The 19,903-nt window shown below is 58.6% G+C and overlaps 2 protein-coding genes across 3 annotated transcripts in view; both read left to right on the top strand.

The window, feature by feature from the left end:
- Positions 1–716, top strand: part of LOC119112946 (protein TANC1-like) — a 5,731-nt gene extending 5,015 nt beyond the window's left edge. Inside the window, exon 6 of the mRNA XM_037237251.1 lies at positions 705–716. Within this exon, the coding sequence (XP_037093146.1) occupies positions 705–716 (12 nt within the window). The remainder of the gene's footprint in view (positions 1–704) is intronic.
- Positions 717–851: 135 nt separating this feature from the next.
- Positions 852–17,093, top strand: LOC119111966 (protein TANC2). Of its 2 annotated transcripts, XM_037235870.1 has the most exons (15): positions 852–1,003; positions 2,157–2,225; positions 4,617–4,826; positions 5,386–5,520; positions 6,041–6,148; positions 7,220–7,477; positions 8,633–8,763; positions 9,119–9,398; positions 9,726–11,104; positions 11,286–11,583; positions 11,900–12,081; positions 14,760–14,929; positions 15,608–15,803; positions 16,228–16,328; positions 16,713–17,093. In XM_037235870.1, exons 2-15 carry the CDS (start codon positions 2,192–2,194, stop codon positions 16,882–16,884), a joined length of 3,654 nt encoding a protein of 1,217 aa, XP_037091765.1. In that variant the 5' UTR covers positions 852–1,003; positions 2,157–2,191; the 3' UTR covers positions 16,885–17,093. The 2 variants fall into 2 exon arrangements, with proteins under 2 accessions (XP_037091765.1, XP_037091766.1); XM_037235871.1 differs by lacking the exon at positions 6,041–6,148.
- Positions 17,094–19,903: the final 2,810 nt, after the last annotated feature.

The raw sequence follows: 19,903 nt of genomic DNA on the forward strand, positions 1-19,903 counted from the left end.
CGGCCGTGTCCGAGGCGCAACCTGCCGTCGGCGCCGTGTCCGAGGCGCAACCCTGCCGTACGGGCGGCCGAGTCCGAGGCGCAACCCTGCCGCCGGGACGCCCGAGGCGTCCGAGACGAGCGCCCTGCCGCCGGGACGGCCGTGTCCGAGGCGCAGCCCGGCTGTATCGAGGCGGGGGCGAGCCCGTCAGGCGGCCCGTCCGAGGCGCAAGCCTGCCGTCCGACGGCCGCTTCCCGAGGCCGCAGCCCTGCCATCCGACGGCCGTGTCTGCCCGGCACCTGGAAGCTCAAGCCGGCCGCGCCGGCATCCGTCGCTGGCGTGTGTGCGGTGTGGCCCGGCGACCGGCGCTGCAAGCGGCGCACCGGGGCCGAGCCCGGTCTGCCAGCGGTGGGCCGGGTCGTCCAGGCCGACCGCCGCCGCCCCGCGCTCTCTCCACAACCTGTCGGGAACTGCGGCTGGAGCTGTGGTTAGCGCCTGCGGAGGGCGGGTGCTTGTACGGAGAAGGCGTCGCTGCTTCGCTGGGAGGGATGCTCACTGCTCAGAGGTGCGGCCAGTCATGCGTGACCTGCTGAAGGCGGCTGATGGCCGCGCTGCTCTCGGAATACGCCGGCCCGCCGCCGTGGTGGGCCCGAGCGTTCGCTTTGCGGGTGTGTGTTTTGCTCCGCCATGTTTCACGTGTCGGCGCCGTGTCGCCCGGGCCCCAGGGGACATGTTAGTGGCTGCCGCGTGCTTGTTTTGCGCATCACCTTAATTGTTTCTCAGCATGCAGGCAGCAGCCGAGCCACGTTTGAAGCTGGCTGGTGTTTAAGCTGACTGACCCGGTCTGATCTGATCTGACCTGAAGTGACCTGGCTTGGCCTGACCTGGTTCGCAGTGTACAACACGCCGCCATCCAGCCGCCGTCGGGTGGTTGCCAGTCCCAAGCTTCTCCGGCTGGCGGCGCGCCAAAACCGTAACAACCGCTCCAATACGATCGGCGTGGACAGTCAACAGGCACTCTCAGGTAATGCGACACGACAGGTATAGCGAGAACCAATGTCTGATGGATTCAGGGAACCAAGGGTGTGAAATCCATCGAAACGGACATCGAAGTAATTCTTCGATGTCCGATGGAACACTGCGTATGGTTTATAAGTTGGTGTTATGAGGCGCACGAACTGCTCGGTGCTCTCATCCCCTTATGATCTACGCTCGTGTTAAGAATACCTACGGCTGCCATGTCCCCGGCCCCTACGCTCCCCACAGTTAGCAGCGCGGACTTCCAGTCTGTGATGCAACATGGTACGATGCACGTTCACCGCACCGCATCAGAAAGGGTCGCCCATGGCAGTGGCGTAGCCAAGGCGAGCTTTAAGAAGCATGCCGCCCCCAGGATGTGACAAACAGGAGGAGAAACCGAAGGTTCCAGCACGTTTTGGCGGTTTAAGACCTCCTTAGGGCATCTCAAATATCCACAGGCGGTCCCGAGGCAACAATATAGGATACTGAGCCTGCAAAGATCCGCTGAATATAGAGGGGCTCTATAGCGACGAAGAGGCTCCCTTCGATACATGCCCTGAGCCCCTGATAATGCGATTCGGCCACTTTGATACAAGAGCCCCTGATGATCCGATTCGGCCCCTTTGATGCAAGAGCCCCTGATGATCCGATTCGGCCCGTTTGATACAAGAGCCCCTGATGATCCGATTCGGCCCCTTTGACACAAGAGCCCCTGATGATCCGATTCGGCCCGTTTGATACAAGAGCCCCTGATGATCCGATTCGGCCACTTTGATACAAGAGCCCCTGATGATCCGATTCGGCCTCTTTGATACAAGAGCCCTGGATGATCCGATTCGGCCACTTTGATACAAGAGCCCCTGATGATCTGACTCGGCCCGTTTGATACAAGAGCCCCTGATGATCCGATTTGGCCCCTTCCTGGTTGAAATTCTAGCAACCCGATGGGCCTCCGTCACGTATTGTTTCACAATACTCAGCGTGGCAACTCTTTCGAAGAGTTAGGCAAATTAAATTCATTATCACTTGGAGTCGCTCCCTTGCTTTCTAGTAAGGCAGATGAAGCTTATCATAATTAGTTGCAGACTTCACATCGTTTGCATTTGAGCCGTGCTTCAGTGTGGCAGTGACTGAGGGTCGTCATTTCTTTCGCGCAGCCCTCTGCCCGGAAAACGCAACTGGTCGGGACTACATGATAACTCGGCTCAGCTCGCTGCGGTCCATAGGTGTGTGTGTGTGTGTGTCCATGTCCCACCAGCCCTCGGCAGTGCTGTCCAAACCCGCTCACATGAGTGATGCTTCTTATTTTTAGTCGTGACTGTGCCTGTTTTTGAGCTTGTGCATAACGATATTTAATGCTAAAAGGCAGCGAGCCGTGATAGGCTGGCGCGCACGGGAAGCAGCGAACGGGCGGTTTAAGGGATGTAGAGAAAGAAACATTGGAGATGATGCGATGGAAGGGACCGCTCGGAAGGCACATCTACGCGACTGGCGCCGTTCAGCTTGCCGCCGGCCTTGCCGTCTGCCGCGTCCATGTCCAGTTGACACGCCCGAGTCGCTCCAGCCTTGAGTCCCTGGCGCTCCATGAGTGCCTCGCCCGCCCCGCCGCCGACCGGGGCGTGCCTGTGTACTGTGCAGCGCCCCCCCCCCCCACCTCCCCCCCCACCTCCCCCCCCCCCACCGGCAGGCCTGCCGTGGGTCCGCGCGGCAACAGCGGGCCGGAGCCGCGGAGCGTCACGCGACTCGAGTGCTCGTCACGTCACGTGACGGCATGTCGCTGGCGGCGCTGTCTGAGCCTGGCACTCCTGCTGGCAGCCTCGCGCCTCCCGATGGCTGCAGACCTTGTGCCGGGTGTGGGAGCAGATGCGAGGGCGTTGCCGCGCTGCGGATGCTGCTCGGCGCGGATCGAGTGTGGCCGTGGGCGGCGGCCGGCGCCGCCGACCGGCAGGTGATTTGCGGACTCCGGTGATTCGCGGACTCCGGTGATCACCGGAGTCTGGTCGCTGGCGTATCGCCGGCTGCTGCGCTGGGTGCTGGCACAGCACGAAGTCGGCTCCCCATCGACCGTCTGTCGCCCTGCCCCTGCCGCTGCGAGACGCCATCCCGGTAGCGGACGTTCTCCGGCCGGGCCGCGTCCGAAGCTTCCTGAGAGCTCTTGCTCGGGCGCGGCCCGGCCGCAGTGGCTCGGCAGGCCAAGTTTAGCCGCCACCGGCGCCGTTATGCCGCCAATCTGTCGGAGGTGGCCCGCTGTAAAGCCGGCAGCCAGCCGTATAAAGCCGGCGCTGATGGCCAAATTCGGCTGGTGAGCGGTGGCAGAGCTCCGGTGTCGCGCTCCTCACCGCCCCTCCGCGCGACGCGATCACACCGCGAACACCGCCGACGCGTGCCCCCTGCCCCGGCCCAATGGCGCGGGCGGCGCGGTCCGAACGTCGCTGGGCTGGCTCTACGGCCGCGGTCTGGGGCCGGCTGACCTGCGCAGCTGCCCGGCTCGGTCGTCGGGGAGCGGGGACCGGGGACCGTCCCGAGCCGGTACCGAGACGGCCTGTGACGTCATGGGCGGCGCGGGGCCCGCCGGTCGGCCCCAGTTTGCATGATGCACGGCCTGTTGTCGATGCCCCGGGACAGGCGGCCGGCCGTATTCGGGCGCGCCGATGGTATCGGGGCCACGGCGCGCCGCACCGGCCGGCGCCCGCCGATCGTATCACCGGCTGGTCCCCCTGCCGCCGGCGCTCACCTGGTCCGCGGCCGTGCGCCATGAGCGGAGGGGGCGCGGGCGGCCACCGTCCGCGCGCCGGAAGAGCGCCGCGGACGGCGTGTTCGGCGGGATGAGGTGGTGGTGCGCGCCACGCCGTCTTGGCACGCTGAACCCACCTGTTGGCAGACCTTACACCGGGTCACGTGGTGGGTAGGGGCCAGTGGTGGGTCATGGAAGGGGGTGCTGTGTCTGGGTGTTGAATTAATGGATGGCTGTGGCGGTTGTTGCATTGATGAGTACATCTCCTTGTTTTTGACAGCCACACCACAAGTTTCATGTTTTGAGCTACCGGTGATGTCCAAATCCTCTACTGTACCCTAAACCGAAGTTTCAGTGAGCCTCGAAACCCTCATCGCCATCTAAGACCTCCTCATTCCCACGCAGTAGACGCATTAGGGCTGCTCCCGTTCGTCGCGTTGGAACTCTAACAATCCACACTTGATTGACGCTGCAAATTTGTGTGGCATGCAGTTGATTTCTGCCGTCTGTTCTCATATTGAAATGCTCTAGTAGAATAAGTTGCTGTCTCCATTTACCATGTCACTGATACATTTCTCATCTCTATTGCATTCGAGATTTATTCGTCAGAACAGAACCTGAGCTTTCTAAATTCACTTGATATCAGTTGAAGGCTTGAACAAATGATCTCATGTGTCTTCCTGCATCCCACTTTGCATAGCTCTCTGCATCGCACGCCATCTTGCATAGTAATATGGTGGGGGACGGGGCGAAGAGTAAAGCTGCCGATCTGCGAACCTGCAGGCCAGTACCGGCGCTGTTCCCTGCGGCGTTCGACCCGTCTATCTCAGGTGCGGCTGACGACACGTGCCGCCGCCGCCGCTGACCGGCCCCCGTCCCTCAGACACGGACGAGGAGGGCGGCCGGCCGGAGGATAGCGCGCTGTACGCGCGGCTGGGTCTGCTGCTCGGTTCGGGCGCCGAACCGCGCTCCCCGGGCTCGGAGCGCTCGCGCTCCAGTCGCTCGGGCGCCAGCTCGGGCCGCGACTCGCACGCTTCACTGGCGCACCTCGACGCCAAGTCGGCCAACACCAGCCCCGTCTCGACACTCACCGGTGAGGCGACCAGGCACGGGGTCAGAGGGGTGCCTGCCGGCGGGAAGCACAGGACGGGATGGTTGGGTGGGCAGGATGTGGTTAAACCGAGGGTGAGGAAGGCAAAACAAGATCGGCAGGTGAGGGGATGTAGGAGTACGGACAGATTAAAAGGACCGGGGATATGAATGGGCCCGACACTGTCGTGACGCATCCTGCTAGATCGCTGTGCCGATGGGAAAACCTCGAAGCAGTGCGGAGACTACTCTTCAGACAAGTGACATGTGATAGACGACTGGCCTGGGCTCGCTGGGGAACAGCGTGCAAGACCGACTCGCTGGTACCGTCTGCACTGAAATCGCAATAAAGTAATACAGACACTTTGTTTCAATTCGCCGCTGTCGGCCAACCGGCCGGTAATTGATACTGAGTCGCCAAATCTGCTGGGCACGAAACGCTCGCCATCCTTGCTGGCCTGGAGGAGCGTAGGGTTTCCTGTGTCACGAGGCCACTTCACCACGCTACAAATATGTGTGTTACGTTGTCGGCCATGTGCCTCAACGCGTGGTGCTGCTTGCAGGTTCGAGTGAGTCTGAGCTGGCGCACCTGCGCTCGGAGCGGAGACACGACAGCTTCGGCTCGCTGATGTCCATGTCGCTGAGTGGCTCCACCACCTCTGCCAGCCCGCTCATCACAGCTCGGCGCAACTCGATCGGTGAGCGAGTGTCCTGCCCTGCGCTGCGCATGCGCCCTGACCTGGTCGCCACCGTCCGCGAGCACCGCCTCGGACGCTGCCGGTCGACCCGCCGGCGGAGCGGCCGTTGCTTGAGCCGGGCGTAGAACGGGTGCGGCCTATTTATTTACGGCCGGCCGGTATCGCGTCTGTGATCGGCGTCCGTCCGCTCAATCAGCGGTGCACGTGAGCTACGGCCACGCCGCCACGGGTGGACGCGCCTCGCCGGCGGCGCCGGCCGGCCGGCTGCCGGCGCCGCTTACATGCACGGCCGCGGCGACCCGGCGGCAGCCCGCAGGGTGGCGCGGTTTTGACGTGGTCTGGTGCGGGAGGCCGCCCAGTGTGCTGCCGTTGCCGTGTGTCGCCTGCCATGCACGTCGCAATTGCCGTGGTCCACGGACGTGTGTCCGGTTTTGCACGCTCGGCGGCGTGGTGCGCCGCCGCCGCCCGCTGCGCCGCACTCTGTTGGCCTGCTCTGTAGCCTGCTGTTCCGCGGCGCCAGGTGGCCACGGAGCTGTCGACGAGCCGGGCGCGTTCCGCAGTCCTCGCGGCCAGCCGGGCAGGAGGTCGGCCCGCTGTCTTCGGGTCACGCCGCCCGCCGAAGCCAAAGGTGCGGCCATCCCCCGTCTGGCGGTGTCAGTGAGCCGCTGGGTGTGGCTGAGTACAGCGCACCGCTGTGCTCGGCGTGTGGATAGATGGAGGGACGGAGCGGAACTGTCTCGGGGATGTGCGTGGTTGTGGTTGGTGACGGAAGGAGAATACAGATTAGCTTTTGTGGTGGGGGTAACAAAGATAATACTAGCCGCACATGTACTGATGTAACGCACTCAGTTATTGGACCATACGACCATATAGCCTAGCAGGCACAACCAAAGAAATAATAAATGTCTAAAAAGGTGCGGACGTCATGATGTGCTATGCATACATAAACCGATTACATTAAATCCCGCCTGAGGAGTGCTGCAAGAAATAGGTAGGGCCGTAGTACACGGAAGCTGGGCACAGTACGGCCCCGAGACGCCCACTGAGTAAGGCGGTAGCGTGTCTGCACTCTTATAATCCGCCGCGAGTCTGGAAGACTGCATTTTTCCACCTCATCATCCAGTGAGCTGTCTGGTCCATCATATGCCGTGCCCAAAACGAGCCTCTTCCACATTCAAGCCATTATCCCGGATGTCTGTAAAAACCCTTAGCCCTTTCCTTTCACCACTTTTCATCCGTTCCTTCGTTCCGGTACTCCTTTAATTTTCCTCTACCTCCCCATGGCCTTCATCCGCCCTATATCTGTCGTGCGACAGTCATCCTCCTGTCCCCTTTAATGTGGCTCACACGCCGTCGTCCTCTCTGTGGTCCACCCTTATCGTATCCCTTTTGTGTGTCCTTGCATTACATTACATTGAGCTTACTCCGTTAAGGCGGGATCTCCGCCGTACCCAGTGGCGTGCAGAAATCAACCGATCAGTGCCCTACTCGGCTTCCTCTGACGTGGTCCCTCCCTCCTCCGCAGTTTGCCCCTCGCCGTCCTTCCCTGCCTCCCCCCCCCCCCCTCTTTGATACGACCTTCTTTCGGCAGAGCGCTTCTCATCATCCCACCCCCCGCCTCCTCTGACGCGACCTTCCCCCCGCAGCCCGCCTCTCGTCGTTCCTCCCACGCCTCCCCTGACGCGACCCTCCCCCGCAGCGCGCGTCTCGCCGTTCCGGCCGGCGCCTCTCAGTCTGAAGCCGCTGTTCTTCGAGGTGCCGCAGCAGGAGCAGGACCCGCTGTTCGTAGGCCGTCGCTGGCTGTTCGCCGAACTGAGCCGGGTGCTGCTCGGCTCGCCCAGCCGCGGCTGCGTTCTCGCCGGCAGCGTCGGCACCGGCAAGACGGCCGCCCTCCTCCAGCTGGTCGACTACAGCTGCTTCGGCCGCCGCGCCGCTCGGGAGGACGCCCTCTACCAGGGTGAGTGACGCCTTCGGAGGTGGTTTTGCACAGAGGCAGACGAGGCAGACGGCGGTCCAGAACCCGGTACAAAGCTGATCCGTTACACTTTTAGGTTGAAAAACGTGATGGACGCGATGACTTGTGAGAGCATCCGAAAAAAAATGAGGCGAGTGTATGAAGAGGCCCTGTAGCGAGCATGATCTCTCGAAAGTGCAAGGCACCTGACGTACTCGTAGGCAGTTTACTGTTGAGGTGAAACTGAGAATGAACGTGTTACGATGACTGCTGTCAAGGCGAGGCCTAGCAGAATTTGGCTGGGAGCTCCTTACCAGGACGGCTTTGATTTTATGGTGCCGAGTCGTGCCAAGCTGATTGGTGCGGTGCATACCACTCGTGATCTAAGTTTCCTTCGCTCACGTTTAGCGGTGGTAATGCCACTGTGATGAATTGCCTAACCTTTCGGAAGCTTAGCCATAGTGAAAAAACAAAACAGCTCTTATGCCTCAAGCAGTAGGTAATAATGCAGCCGTTGTGCAACGAGCACGAGCAAGCATGAAGTGCTGCACTGGCCAAATGACATCGGAGCGAGGTCCGCGCTTAATCCCTGATAAAACCAGCTCATAGCACGTTGTCGTTGTCTCATTTGTCTTAATCACAAATATCAATGGATGCTTGATTTGATTCGCAGAACGTGATGACTGGGCTCTTACAGTTGAACCGTCTTATGCTTCTACGTGCTATTTTCCAGTGCCAGTTGCACTGCCTTTGTAGGACCATTTTCGGCGAGATAAGCAATGATCATGCATTTGCAGCTTCAAAGGTGGATTGTTCTTTTCCCTCGACGTTGAGTATAAGCCCATTTCTTCTATCCGCCTGCTTCTCAGGCTTGTCGGGTCGTAAGCTGTACGCCTTTGGCTCGTGCTGTAAGCTGTACGCCTTTGGCTTGGTCCGACGCCACGAACTCGCCGGCGATGCACCTGGCTTATTTCTCAGCGTATCGCATCCTTCTTTACTTCTTGTTTCCCTCCACCGAGGTCGCCTGGCCGTTGAGGTCAGCCGGTAGGTTACACATACCAGCGACCGATGCCGTGTGACCGTGTGACCAGCCCTCGACCCCGACGCTCCGAGGTCGAGCCGCCTCCGGCACTGACCTGGACCGTGCCCGTCCAACAGACGCATTCTCGGGCGGCCCCGGCCGGCCCCGAGCCGTCGTTGGCGGCGGCGGTCTCTTCTCTAGCGTCTGCGCGGTGCCGGAGGAGCTGCGCGGTCTCGGCAGCCGCGTGGTGGCATACCACTTCTGTCAGGTTAGCAGTGACTTGCGGTTTGCATATTAATTGTTGTCTTGACCTCGGCACACGTTACTGTGCGGTGGTATTAAACGTTTGGATTATTAGTTTGATGTTCAACAGCAAAAGTAGCCGTCCTTGAGATGGGTCCGGAGCATTCCCCCGCTGGAAAGTTTTTCCAACATTACCAGTGCTGGCCCGCAGAGCGTATGCGTTGCATCGAATCCGTCCTGAAAATTGATCGATGTAAAACATATGCACGCTCCCATCGTGCTTCCACGACCGGCTGGTGTGTTGCGAGCGAACGGAGCCGCACAGAGAGCCGCCCCTTTCTGCCTTGTCCGCCAGTCCCTCACTCCACCTCTCCCCGCAGGCGGACAACAGCGCCACCTGTCTGGTGCCCGATTTCGTGCACTCGGTGGCGGCGCAGCTGTGCCAGGCGCCGCAGCTGACCGCCTACCGGGAGCACGTGCAGCGCTCGCCGGCACTGCAGGCGGCGCTGGCGCTGCGCTCGTGCGTCAGCGACCCGTCGGCGGCGCTGTCGCGCGGCGTGCTGGAGCCGCTGCAGCTGCTGCGCCGCACCGGCCAGCTCACGGGCGAGACATGTCTGGTGGTGCTGGACGCCCTCGGAGAGGCCGAGTACCATAAGCCAGGTGGGTCTGGAGCCGGGGTGCGCAGGCAGCGGGGACTCGACTGTTCTTGGTCGGTGCTTATGTCGGCGGGATGAGCCAGTGCTGAATTAACAACACGTGCTGTATTTCATGTTTAGTTTAGTAATAAGCACTGGCGAGGACGGCTCTAGTTACGAGCAGATGACTTTTTGTACACTTTATTTAATGCGCAGAAGTTGGCCAGAAGTCAGGCGTTTGTTCCTTGGCAGCTAAGAGCTAGGACACACAATACATGTACGGGCCTTCAAGCGGTGACCTGGGAGGCGTGGCTCGCCGTGGCGCACTCTGACTCGGTCTGTTTGCCCGCAGAGTACGGCGACAACCTGGCAGCTTTCCTGGCGCGCCACCTGATGATGTTCCCGTCGTGGCTGAAGATGGTAGTGACGGTGCGCTCCCAGATGCAGGGCATCGCCAGCCTGCTGCCGTTCCACAAGCTGAACCTGGACCGACTGCGCGACACAGACGAGCTGCAGAAGGACCTGGCCGACTACATCGCCTTCCGCATCAACAACTCGCCCTCCATCACCAGCAGCATCCAGGTGACGGGCGCCAAGGTGGAGGGCAGCAGCCAGTCCCGCTTCATCGCCCACCTGGCCGAGCTGTCGCGCGGTTCCTTTCTCTTCATCAAGCTGACGCTTGACCTGATCGAGCGCGGCCACCTGGTGATGAAGTCCTCCAGTTTCAAGGTCCTGCCGGTGAGCCTCAACGAGATCTTCCTGCTTAACTTCAACCTCAAGTTCCCGACGCAGCGGTCCTACGAACAGGTGCAGCCCATCCTTACAAGCTGCTTGGCCAGCCTCTGTCCGATGAACGCCTACGAGATCTATCACTCGGTGAATGCCAGCTGCACGCAGACGGCCCTTGGCTGGGACGAGTTCCTGCGCCGCTTCAAGACGCTCTCGGGCTTCCTGGCGCGCCGCATGGACGACACGTACATGCTCTTTCACCCGTCGTTCCGTGAGTGGCTGACGCGTCGTGAGGACAACGAGAGCCACAAGTTCCTGCTGGACGTGCGCGTGGGCCACGCCAACATCGCGCTGCGCATGAGCCGGCTGGAGGCGCCGCTCGACGCGCAGAAGACGCTCGAGCTGGGCCACCACGTGCTGAAGGCGCACCTCTACAAGAACTCGCGCGAGCTGCCGGTGCCACCGCGCGACCTGCAGGCGCTCTGGGTGGCCGCGGCGTCGGCCGACCTCTCCGCCGCGCTTGTCGCCGACCGCAACGCGCACAGCCCCAACGTCAAGGTGTCGAACCTGCTGCTGCTGGCCGGCGCCTCCCCGGACGCGTCCTCGCCGCAGCGGGACGGTACGCCGCTTCTCGGCTTGTGTGCCGCCGAGGGATTCGACGAGATGCTGCAGCTGCTGCTGAAGTTCGGCGCGGCGCCAGACGCGGCCAACGCGCGCGGCGCCACGCCGTTGATGCTGGCGGCCGCCGGCGGGCACGCCTGCGCCGTGCAGACGCTGCTGCAGTGCGGCGCCAGCGTTGGCCTGCGCGACGCCGGCCGCCGCTGCGCGCTCGTGCATGCGGCCGTGCACGGCCACCTCAGCGTGGTGGAGTACCTGCTCTGGTGTGACTGGGCGGCCGCCGGCGACCGGCTGACCATGGCCGAGGCGGCGCAGCAGGCGCTGGTGGCGGCCGCGGGCAACGGCCATCTGCAGATCGCCGAGTACCTGCTCGACATGGAGGAGGTCCGTAGAACGCGATAACTTATTTATTTCATCGTGTTACTCAGACTCAGTGTCTTTGCATGTCTTATTGAAGGCGTTTATTCACAGCTATTGTATTTCGTCAGTTGCAGTTGCTTTCTCGCTGGTTTCTTCATCCGTGACAGATTTTCTCTGAACCTCAACCCTGTTTTGCGTTCACCAGGTGGCAGTGAACGCGTGCGACATCCTGCACGGCGAGACGCCGCTGACGATGGCGGCCGCTGCCGGCCACAAGCCGCTGGTTGAGATGCTGCTGCGCCGCGGCGCTACCGTCGCCGCCGCCAACTCGAAGGGGGCTCCGCCGCTGCTGGGCGCCGTGCGGGAGGGCCACTGGGACATCTGCGTGGTGCTGCTGGGCCAGGGGGCGCAGCTGGAGCAGCCGGACGACGCCGGCCGCACGCCGCTCATCGTGGCGGCTAGCGAGGGGCATATGGGCGTGCTCGACCTGCTGATCAGCAAAGGTGTGTGACACTGTCCGCGGGTAATGTGAATGTTCCAGTATGTTTTAGCCGTGTTCAAAAAGCATGGAAATCTCTGCAGCTGCTCTGATTTGTATGTCTCACAACAAGGCTGCTGAAAAACGCGTTTAAGCGATCAGGTTACATCGTAGAAAGGCAGGCATATTGATCGGTAACGGAACTGCTACACTGCACTGCATTCACGTCGTCGCGCGAATCTGTCGGCGGCGTCGGCCCACCATCCTCGCCACCTGGGCGTCAGAGGTGGACGTGTGAGCTGCGCCGGCGCTGCTGGCTGACCAGACGCCTCGCTGCGCAGGTGCCTCGCTGGGCCGGGTGGACCGCGAAGGCCTGGCGGCGCTCTCCTGGGCGTGCCTGAAGGGACAGGCGCGCGTGGTGCGTACCCTGCTGGACGCCGGCGCCGACCTGCAGCACACGGACAGCGCCGGGCGCACGCCGCTCGACCTGGCTGCCTTCTACGGCGACGCAGACGTCGTGTCGGTAGGTGATGGGGCGGGCACGGTCCGGCAGAGACACGCAGGTGTGGTGTGCCGCCAGAGACCGAGCTGGAGTGAACGGTCCGACAGAGACACGCTGGTGTGGTGTGCCGCCAGAGACCGAGCTAGGGTGAAGGCGAAAACGGCTTTAGCCCCCCGTTTCCAGCATTCGTTTCTGTTATTTGTCCGTCACCCTTTCTTGTTCTATGCCGTAAACTTTCCCTGTTTTATGTCCAGGCTTGGAAACATGCAGACATGGAAGTACAATTACCGGTATGTCTGGCATTTATTCGTATGTTTGTATTGTATTCATGTATATTGTTTGTGTTCTGATTATATCGTTATTTCAGCACATATATTACTGTCATTATTTAGGTAAAGGGAGACAAATAACGGAAATGCTAGAAAGACTGGCGTTGAAAGCCTCGCATGTAGAAGCAACAACTTAAGCTTTGCGGTAGTCTAGAGGCCACGTAAGTTTTAAGTGGATTTGGGAGGAACATTATGCATCTACAGTAGAAATAGCCTTCTTCCTCGTAGGAAAACCAGTCAAATGATATCTAACCACTGCGCGTCTGGGAAACCAGAGGTACGGGGTTCGATTCCCCGCGGTTCCCGCCCTTCCTGCCAGGGTGAGAAGCAGGCGATGCCATATAGCCTCAGCAGCTGAGTGCGTCGTAAAGCCCAATGACACACACACGCACACACACACACACACACACACACACACACACACACACACACACACACACACAACACACACACCACCACACCACGCACGCACGACACGCCCACGCACCACGCCACGCACCACGCACGCACGCACACAACCACACACGCACGCACGCACGCACGCACGCACGCACGCACGCACGCACGCACGCACGCACACTTTCAGGTGCAAGCCACTTGAAACCAAGACGTGCATAGATCATCCGTGTAAGGTAGTATTAACAATCTATCGTTCGAGCGATGCGTCCCCGCCTCCCACCACCTATCCCCCTACGCGCTCTAGACTTGTGTTACTTGTTCCAACAATCTACCTAAAAGTACCGCAGAATATCCATCGCCTAAAGGCAAATTCCATATCTGGCTGTCCATCTTGCTTTCTTTTTCACTCCTGGGTGAATTGTTTAGAGCCATATGAAGTATGTTACGAATCATGTTATGCTTAGTAAAAGCTAGATGTGCAGATTCATGGCGAGAATCATACCGGGGTTGGTGGGCTTGATAAAGAGCTTCGTTCTTAACGTTGTTCGGTTGTTCCTGCTATCTACCACCATGAGTATTTAAAAAATTGGACTTCCTTTCTGTTTCTTGTACGTCCCATCGTAAAGGCTAAGTTTAGATGCTGGTTGTTCATGAACTTTAAAAAGTTATCCAAGGGCACGCTCTTCGTGCGTCCATACTCCAGCATACTGATCGATGTATCTAGTTAAGAAAGTTGGTTTTAATGGGCTGGCGGGCAGGGCCTTCGTTTCAAATTGGTCTAAAAGCATTATCGCCAGAGAAGCGCAGGGGTTTCCCCATGGCTATGCCCAATATCTGTCGATAGTAGTCATCTCCGAACGAGAAAACATTGTCCTGGAGAAAGTGTTCTGAAAGACTACAGATATCCTCTTTCAATAGACTGGAAGCATCAATTTCATGGAATTGTTCGTCAACCTTAGCTTTCACCGCAGCGAAAGTCTCATTGATTGGAACATTGCCACATCAATTGACAACATATCTATACTGGAGAAAATGCTGCCCTCTGGTAACCCTTCTGAATGTAGATGGTCGGAAGCCTTTTTTAGGATAGTCTCTGGTGTCCCACAGATGAGTTGGAGCAAACCTAGCAAGTTGGTTGAGCGTTTTCTCTAAAGGAGACGATTTTTTCTTAGCACCACCGTACGCACACATGACGGATCTTTGAGGCTTTATGGTGGACCTCTCTATTCTCCTATTTTTCTGCGAGGGATGGAGCTATTAATATTGCCCTATTTAGTCTAGAAGTCATTTCAACTTAATTCAATTTTAGAACCATTCCACTTTCGTTCAGCGTGCCGAGATCCACACACAACTGTTAGATCTATGGACGCGGTTGGTTTCCTGAGCGTGGGCCATTTTGGACATGCCCACCATCGTTCTGTTTCCTCTTTCGCCGCACGCCAGCCGGCCATTTCCGGCGTTGAAATGGCCGGCGCGCGTTGCGGCCGTTTCGGCCGGCTACGGTCGATATTGGGCGGGCTCCGGTCCATCACGGCCGTTGGCCACGGCGGGCCGAGGTCCGCGCCCGTCACGACACGGGGACGTCAGCGTCCCCGCCCGGGCCCGCTTCGACCCCGGGTCACGCACTAACGATCACGCATAGCTAGCCGTAACCGCACCGGCCAGGAGTCACGGGAGTGCTCAGTAGCTGGGCGCAGGGTCCAGTGATGTCACGCAGTTACACGGCTTGCCAATCGGTAGCTAACAATGCGCTGCGCGACATCACAGCAACGTCCAGTGATGTACATAGTCGCGACTGTCGGACCGAAACCTCGTGCGTCGCGCTGCGTCGCACGGACGTCAAGTGACGTCACACCATCACATGGCTCGCGTATGGAAAACACTATGTTTATCGTTTGACGTCACACCATTTTACGGCGTGCGAGTGGCAGGTGTCGTGTCTGCGGAGTGACTGTATGGCCACGTCCGCAGCTGCTGCTGGACCGCGGCGCGGTAGTGGAGCACGTGGACCTGAAGGGCATGCGGCCGCTGGACCGCGCCATCGGCTGCGGTCACGTGCAGGTGGTGCAGTGTTTCCTGAGGAAGGGCGCCAAGCTGGGCGCTACCACCTGGGCCATGGCCGACGGCAAGCTGGACATCATGTGAGTGTGGTGCCGCCCCGGCGCTGAGAGCGATGAGACTGCGGGGATGTCCGCAGACGCCGCAGTGCCAGCGGGGGAGGAGATTGAACGTCGTCAGGGTATGAACTGCGTGCGTTTTGAGCGGAATGTTGGACTCAGTGGGAGCTTAATGCTTAATATTATCTGTCCGGTAAGTAATTTGTATGTTCACATATAGATGCATATATATATATATATATATATATATATATATATATATATATATAAATGCATCATGCATGCTACGCTTTGTTGATTTCTGGGTTATTTGTGATTTGGCTTTTGTCGGACTCGGTTTTTGTGTTGCGTTATTTGTTCCGCTCGTTGCCGGTGCTACTCTGACAGCTCGATGCTCCAATAGGTCCGATGCTCGATGCTCCAATAGGTCCGATGCTCGATGCTCCAATAGGTCCGAATATGTGTGCTAGGAAACGCTTGCATCAGAACCCGAGGCTACTGAATTGAAGATCACGTGCATGCACCATGTTACTCTCCAGAACACTTTAATGTCCCCGCGGCGGAAACCAAGGATCACTTGGTACCAGAATGCCGTGCGCGTGCCAGATGGCTTCGTCGATATCCTTTTAGTGAGCTCACGCAGGGCACCGTCAGTCATGCCGCTGTCGCCTTCAGCGTGATTGAATGCACCGCCGTCACCAGGTTCACCTTGTTGAACAAGCTGAACGATGACGGCATGACGCTGTACAAGAAGTGCCGCATGCAGGAGGCAGACCATCGCTTTACCTACGCGCTGAAGAAGTTCCCCGAAGGCAAGCTGCGTGAACACGAGGAGCTGTTCCGCCGGCTGCACGTCAATCTGCTACTGAACCTGTCGCGCTGCAAGCGGAAACTCGGCGTAAGTGCGCGCTGGTCGATGGCGCCCGTGTTTGTTCCGCACGGCGGCCCACGGCTCTCGCCGGCCAGCTTCTCCTTGTGTTTGTTCCGGGATGAGGGATAACGACACTGGTGTCGGTTTCCCCAAAGAAGCCAAACATAAACTGCGTTGACGTGTTGTCAGTTTCAGAAGAAGTAAGGCTTGTAGAAGTAAGGTTTGCATACAATTTAGTTAACACGTTTCGCGCAACGAATTGCGCCATCGTCCTAAGTGACCGTTTGGCAACCTCCATAGTGGATTTACGACGAATGACCGGAGCACAGCGTCGCGGGGCACACACGTGTGGTCCGGGCTGCACACATGACTGCACATGTGCCGTGGAGACCGGTGTTGCCGGCACCTGTGCACCGCATGGAGCTGATGTTGGTCGCCTGACCATCCGCAGGAGCACGCCAAGTCCGCCGAGCTTGCTACCCTGGCCATGAACGTGCGACCGGAGGCGTTTGAGCCCTACTTCTTCCGGGCGAAAGCCAAGCACTCGCAGAAGTGAGTCTTCGCCGCACGAACGAGTCGATGAAGGAGTTCATTTTACACTTTGTATCGCGTCTGCAGTGTGGGGATTCTAGTCGTGCAAAATGCCTGTCTCACTCAAAAATGAATGGTAGTCCATTTGGCCTAGATTTCGTATCCTGCGAAAGAGGCTTTATGTCGTTTCCAACAGGCGTCAGGTGGCAAGTAATAAGGTTTGTTCACGACGTATGTTTAACACCGGATAGACGCCACAGTCTTCGCGTGGCGCTGAGCAGCCCAGGCAAAACCCGCATCTGCGGCTCTCCAGCCACGGATCCCCCACGACGCGTCGCGAATCGAGCCCGGGCCCTGCGCCTGTGCAGCGCGGCGGACCGCTGACGCCCGTCCTCCGGCGCGCAGGGAGCTGGACGCGGCGCTGGCGGACCTCAGCGAGGCCCTGCGGCTGGCGCCCAACAACCGCGAGGTGCGCCGCACATTACTGCAGGTGCGCGAGCAGATCCAGCACCCGGAGCTGGTGCCGCGCCCCCACCTGCTCGCCTCCATGGACCCGCTCGTCATGTCCCAAGGCTGAGCGCGCCCGGCGCCGCCGCCGCCGCCGCCGCCGAGAACTCATGACGTCACTGCGCGCCGCTGCCCGCCCTGTGCCAAAGACGGGGAATGCGAGGAAATCAAAAGAAGGATTCCAGATAACTGCATTTATCTGCGCGAGTTCTTGTTGACGTGGCAGCTCAGAGGATTTGTCCCGCATTTTACCACATGACGGCTTCGCGTTGGTGCCCAGCATGTGCTTGTGAGTTACATAAGGACGCATGACGCGGACGTGGCGCCAAAGGTTTGACGGCGTCCTGATTTTATAGGATTAAGTCTTGTTACGTTCGGAAGTGCTTGGTCGTCCTTAATGCCGCTTTTTAGTGTGCTAGTGCGTATGTTCGATGCCCACTGCTGTCAGTGAGTCGCTGCCGGTCGCAGCGGCGAATCGCATCGCGTGATAACTGTCCATCTCCAGAAATTCCGTGACAAAGTTCCTACGATAACTTCTGACACACTCCATCTGAATGTCCCGCGCTCTCCCTGGTGATATTTAGCCCCCACGCGTTGCCGGCTCCCGATGGGCCCTAGGCCGCCGCCGCCGTGTCGCGTGTAACGTGTGTCCGCTTTCCGAGTGCTCTAACGCTAACCGGCCGCGGACGGGGTGTCTCGAGCCGACCGTGGCCGGCCGTGTGACGCTGCCGATCACCTGTGTACGGGCCAGACCGGAGTCGGGTCGGCCGCTGCGGGTGAGGCCGCCCGGAGGCGCCACGTGAACAGCTGCTCGGACGCGGCCCCGCGCAGCTCCTGACCGCGAGGCCGGGTGTTGGAAGACAGCTGGCGAGCCGTGACGTCACCGGCCCCGGCGGTGCCGGCGCCCCCTGTGACCCAGTGCCCGCTACGGACTGCAGCAGCCCGCGCCCCGACCGCACACCGCTGTGACGGGCAGGTGACGAGGCAGGACCGTGCCTGTTGTTCTCCGTAGGGCGGTTCCGATGTACGCCATCAATAAACGCTAGAGAGCTATTGGATGACGTTTGCGGCATTGCTGTGGCGCTGTGAGAAGGTGAGGGGAGAGTTGGACACGTTACAGGGGCTGACAGCGTATGCCGGAGTTAGGCAAGGCATCCAGCCAAGCGCGGTGTTTCAGCTGATCGGAGAACTCACGCAGTTAGGAATAACACATGCACAGACAACAGAAGCGCAGGGGTGGCAGCCTCCGTCACGAATTTGAGCCATTTTTGCACGAACGCACTGCCTCTCAAGTACCCGCATAATCATCAAGTGGTTTTCGGAATGCAATGACAAAGCTTAGAGTCGCACATAGCCGTTACCGCGCTTATTGCATGAAAGACTGGTGGCAAAGTTGAAACGGCAGCCATTGTGCGAGCTGTCTTTTGACACCAGTTCAACGTGAGTTCCGCTGTACCGGCCACTACCCACTGCGGTGCAGAGACATTAGTGGCAGTCGGGCTCGGACGCAGGTGGACTCTTGAAATTGATCGTGTTTAAATAGCCAGAGTGAGCCATGAAACGTATTGGCCATGTCGTCCTATTTCTGAGCTACCAGTTTGTTGGATAAGATCGCTCATTGTTCAAAGTTGTGCTGTTGCAATCCCAGAGCTGGCCACTGCCTTACAGCCTCCGTGAGCTCTGCGAACCAGGACAGCCCTCCTTGGGATGGCTTTGCGGCAAAGTTTTTCGTTCAAACTCTTTGGTAAAGTGGGGTGTGTTCGAAGCATAAGTGAAGTTAGTCATTTGAGGTTAAAGGTTCTTCTAACCGCTCGTCCGTACGGCTTTTTGGAATGTCGTGCATTCTGAAGGCTTGTTTAAACGTAGCTGGGTTCGCCGGATCGGAGTACACACAGCTATCATAAATGTGCAGTGTCTGAGCATCGAAGTGTACACCCAGTTGGGATCGGTAGAGGATATAGCTTACAGGTAATCGCCTGTACCGTCAGCACCTTTTCCGGTGCATTAATCCGTCGCGTAAGAATACTTCGCTCACGATTATCCAACGCAGATAAATGGTGTGCGTAATGACGTTAAGCGAGGGCCAACTAAAGCAACTGCACGCAAACTTTCGGCTACCCGAGACCCTTCCAATAAAGTTACAATGCTACAAGGAACACAAAAGTATGACCCGTCGGGAATCCGCTCGTTCCTTTTCCCCAGATGTCGCTTGACGCCGATCGTTCATGCACTCGATTTGACCTTGAAGTTAGTGTCATGAGAAACCATTACTTTGAAAGACAGTGTCCACGAACAGCGCAAACTCCAGATCAATGGCTGTCTTGCATGTCATTTTATGCAACTATGTACCAACCGCCCACGTCTCTAGTTGCATTTATGTGAATCGACAAAAAGAACTGAATTACATTTAGTGCGAGCATAAGGTTCAAGTTCGCGATCATTACAGTAATAATAACCAGAGGCTGCATAGGGGCGGATCCAGAAGGACGACACGGGGCCATGACCTCTCCCCTGGGACCCGTGGGGCCCATAGGCTCCGAAATATATGTATGTTCGGCCGGCCCATACCCGGCCGAACAGATGCGGTTTTTAACAAACATAACAACCAAATTGGACGTCTTTTGTTTTCAGACGGCCAAGAACAATAGCAAGCGCAAGTGAAGGGTCCAGAAATATGCGAAACTAATCCTTCTCGGATTGGGAGGGTAGTGATTGGGATATTTTCACGCTTATTACGCGCTCCAGAGGCCCTATGCCGTTTCCGGGGACCTATAGCTTCACTTGCGGAGTCAACACTATCGCAAAGGAGCCTCCCACGTTGTCCTTGATTTTGCTCTTTGCATTTACTCCGCAGGGCCCTGCGCCGTAGCTGGGTCCTTGCTGCTAGCGTGCCGGGACACTTTTGTCAATCAGGGGTCTCCTACGGATTCTTCTCATTCGCCCGAAAGACTCTGTTCATACGCCGCAACCGGAAGCATGATATATCAATTTGACGGGGTATTGTCGGTTGTTCAGGGGCGTTCCACATTGGTCTCGGTTAATGTATCGACACACTCGTGATATTTCCAAGGGCCCTATCTATTGGTCTA

This window comes from Pollicipes pollicipes, unplaced genomic scaffold (assembly GCF_011947565.3).
Source record: "Pollicipes pollicipes isolate AB1234 unplaced genomic scaffold, Ppol_2.1 Scaffold_7261;HRSCAF=8764_pilon_pilon_pilon, whole genome shotgun sequence".
In the NCBI taxonomy this organism is placed as follows: Eukaryota; Metazoa; Arthropoda; class Thecostraca; order Pollicipedomorpha; family Pollicipedidae; genus Pollicipes; species Pollicipes pollicipes.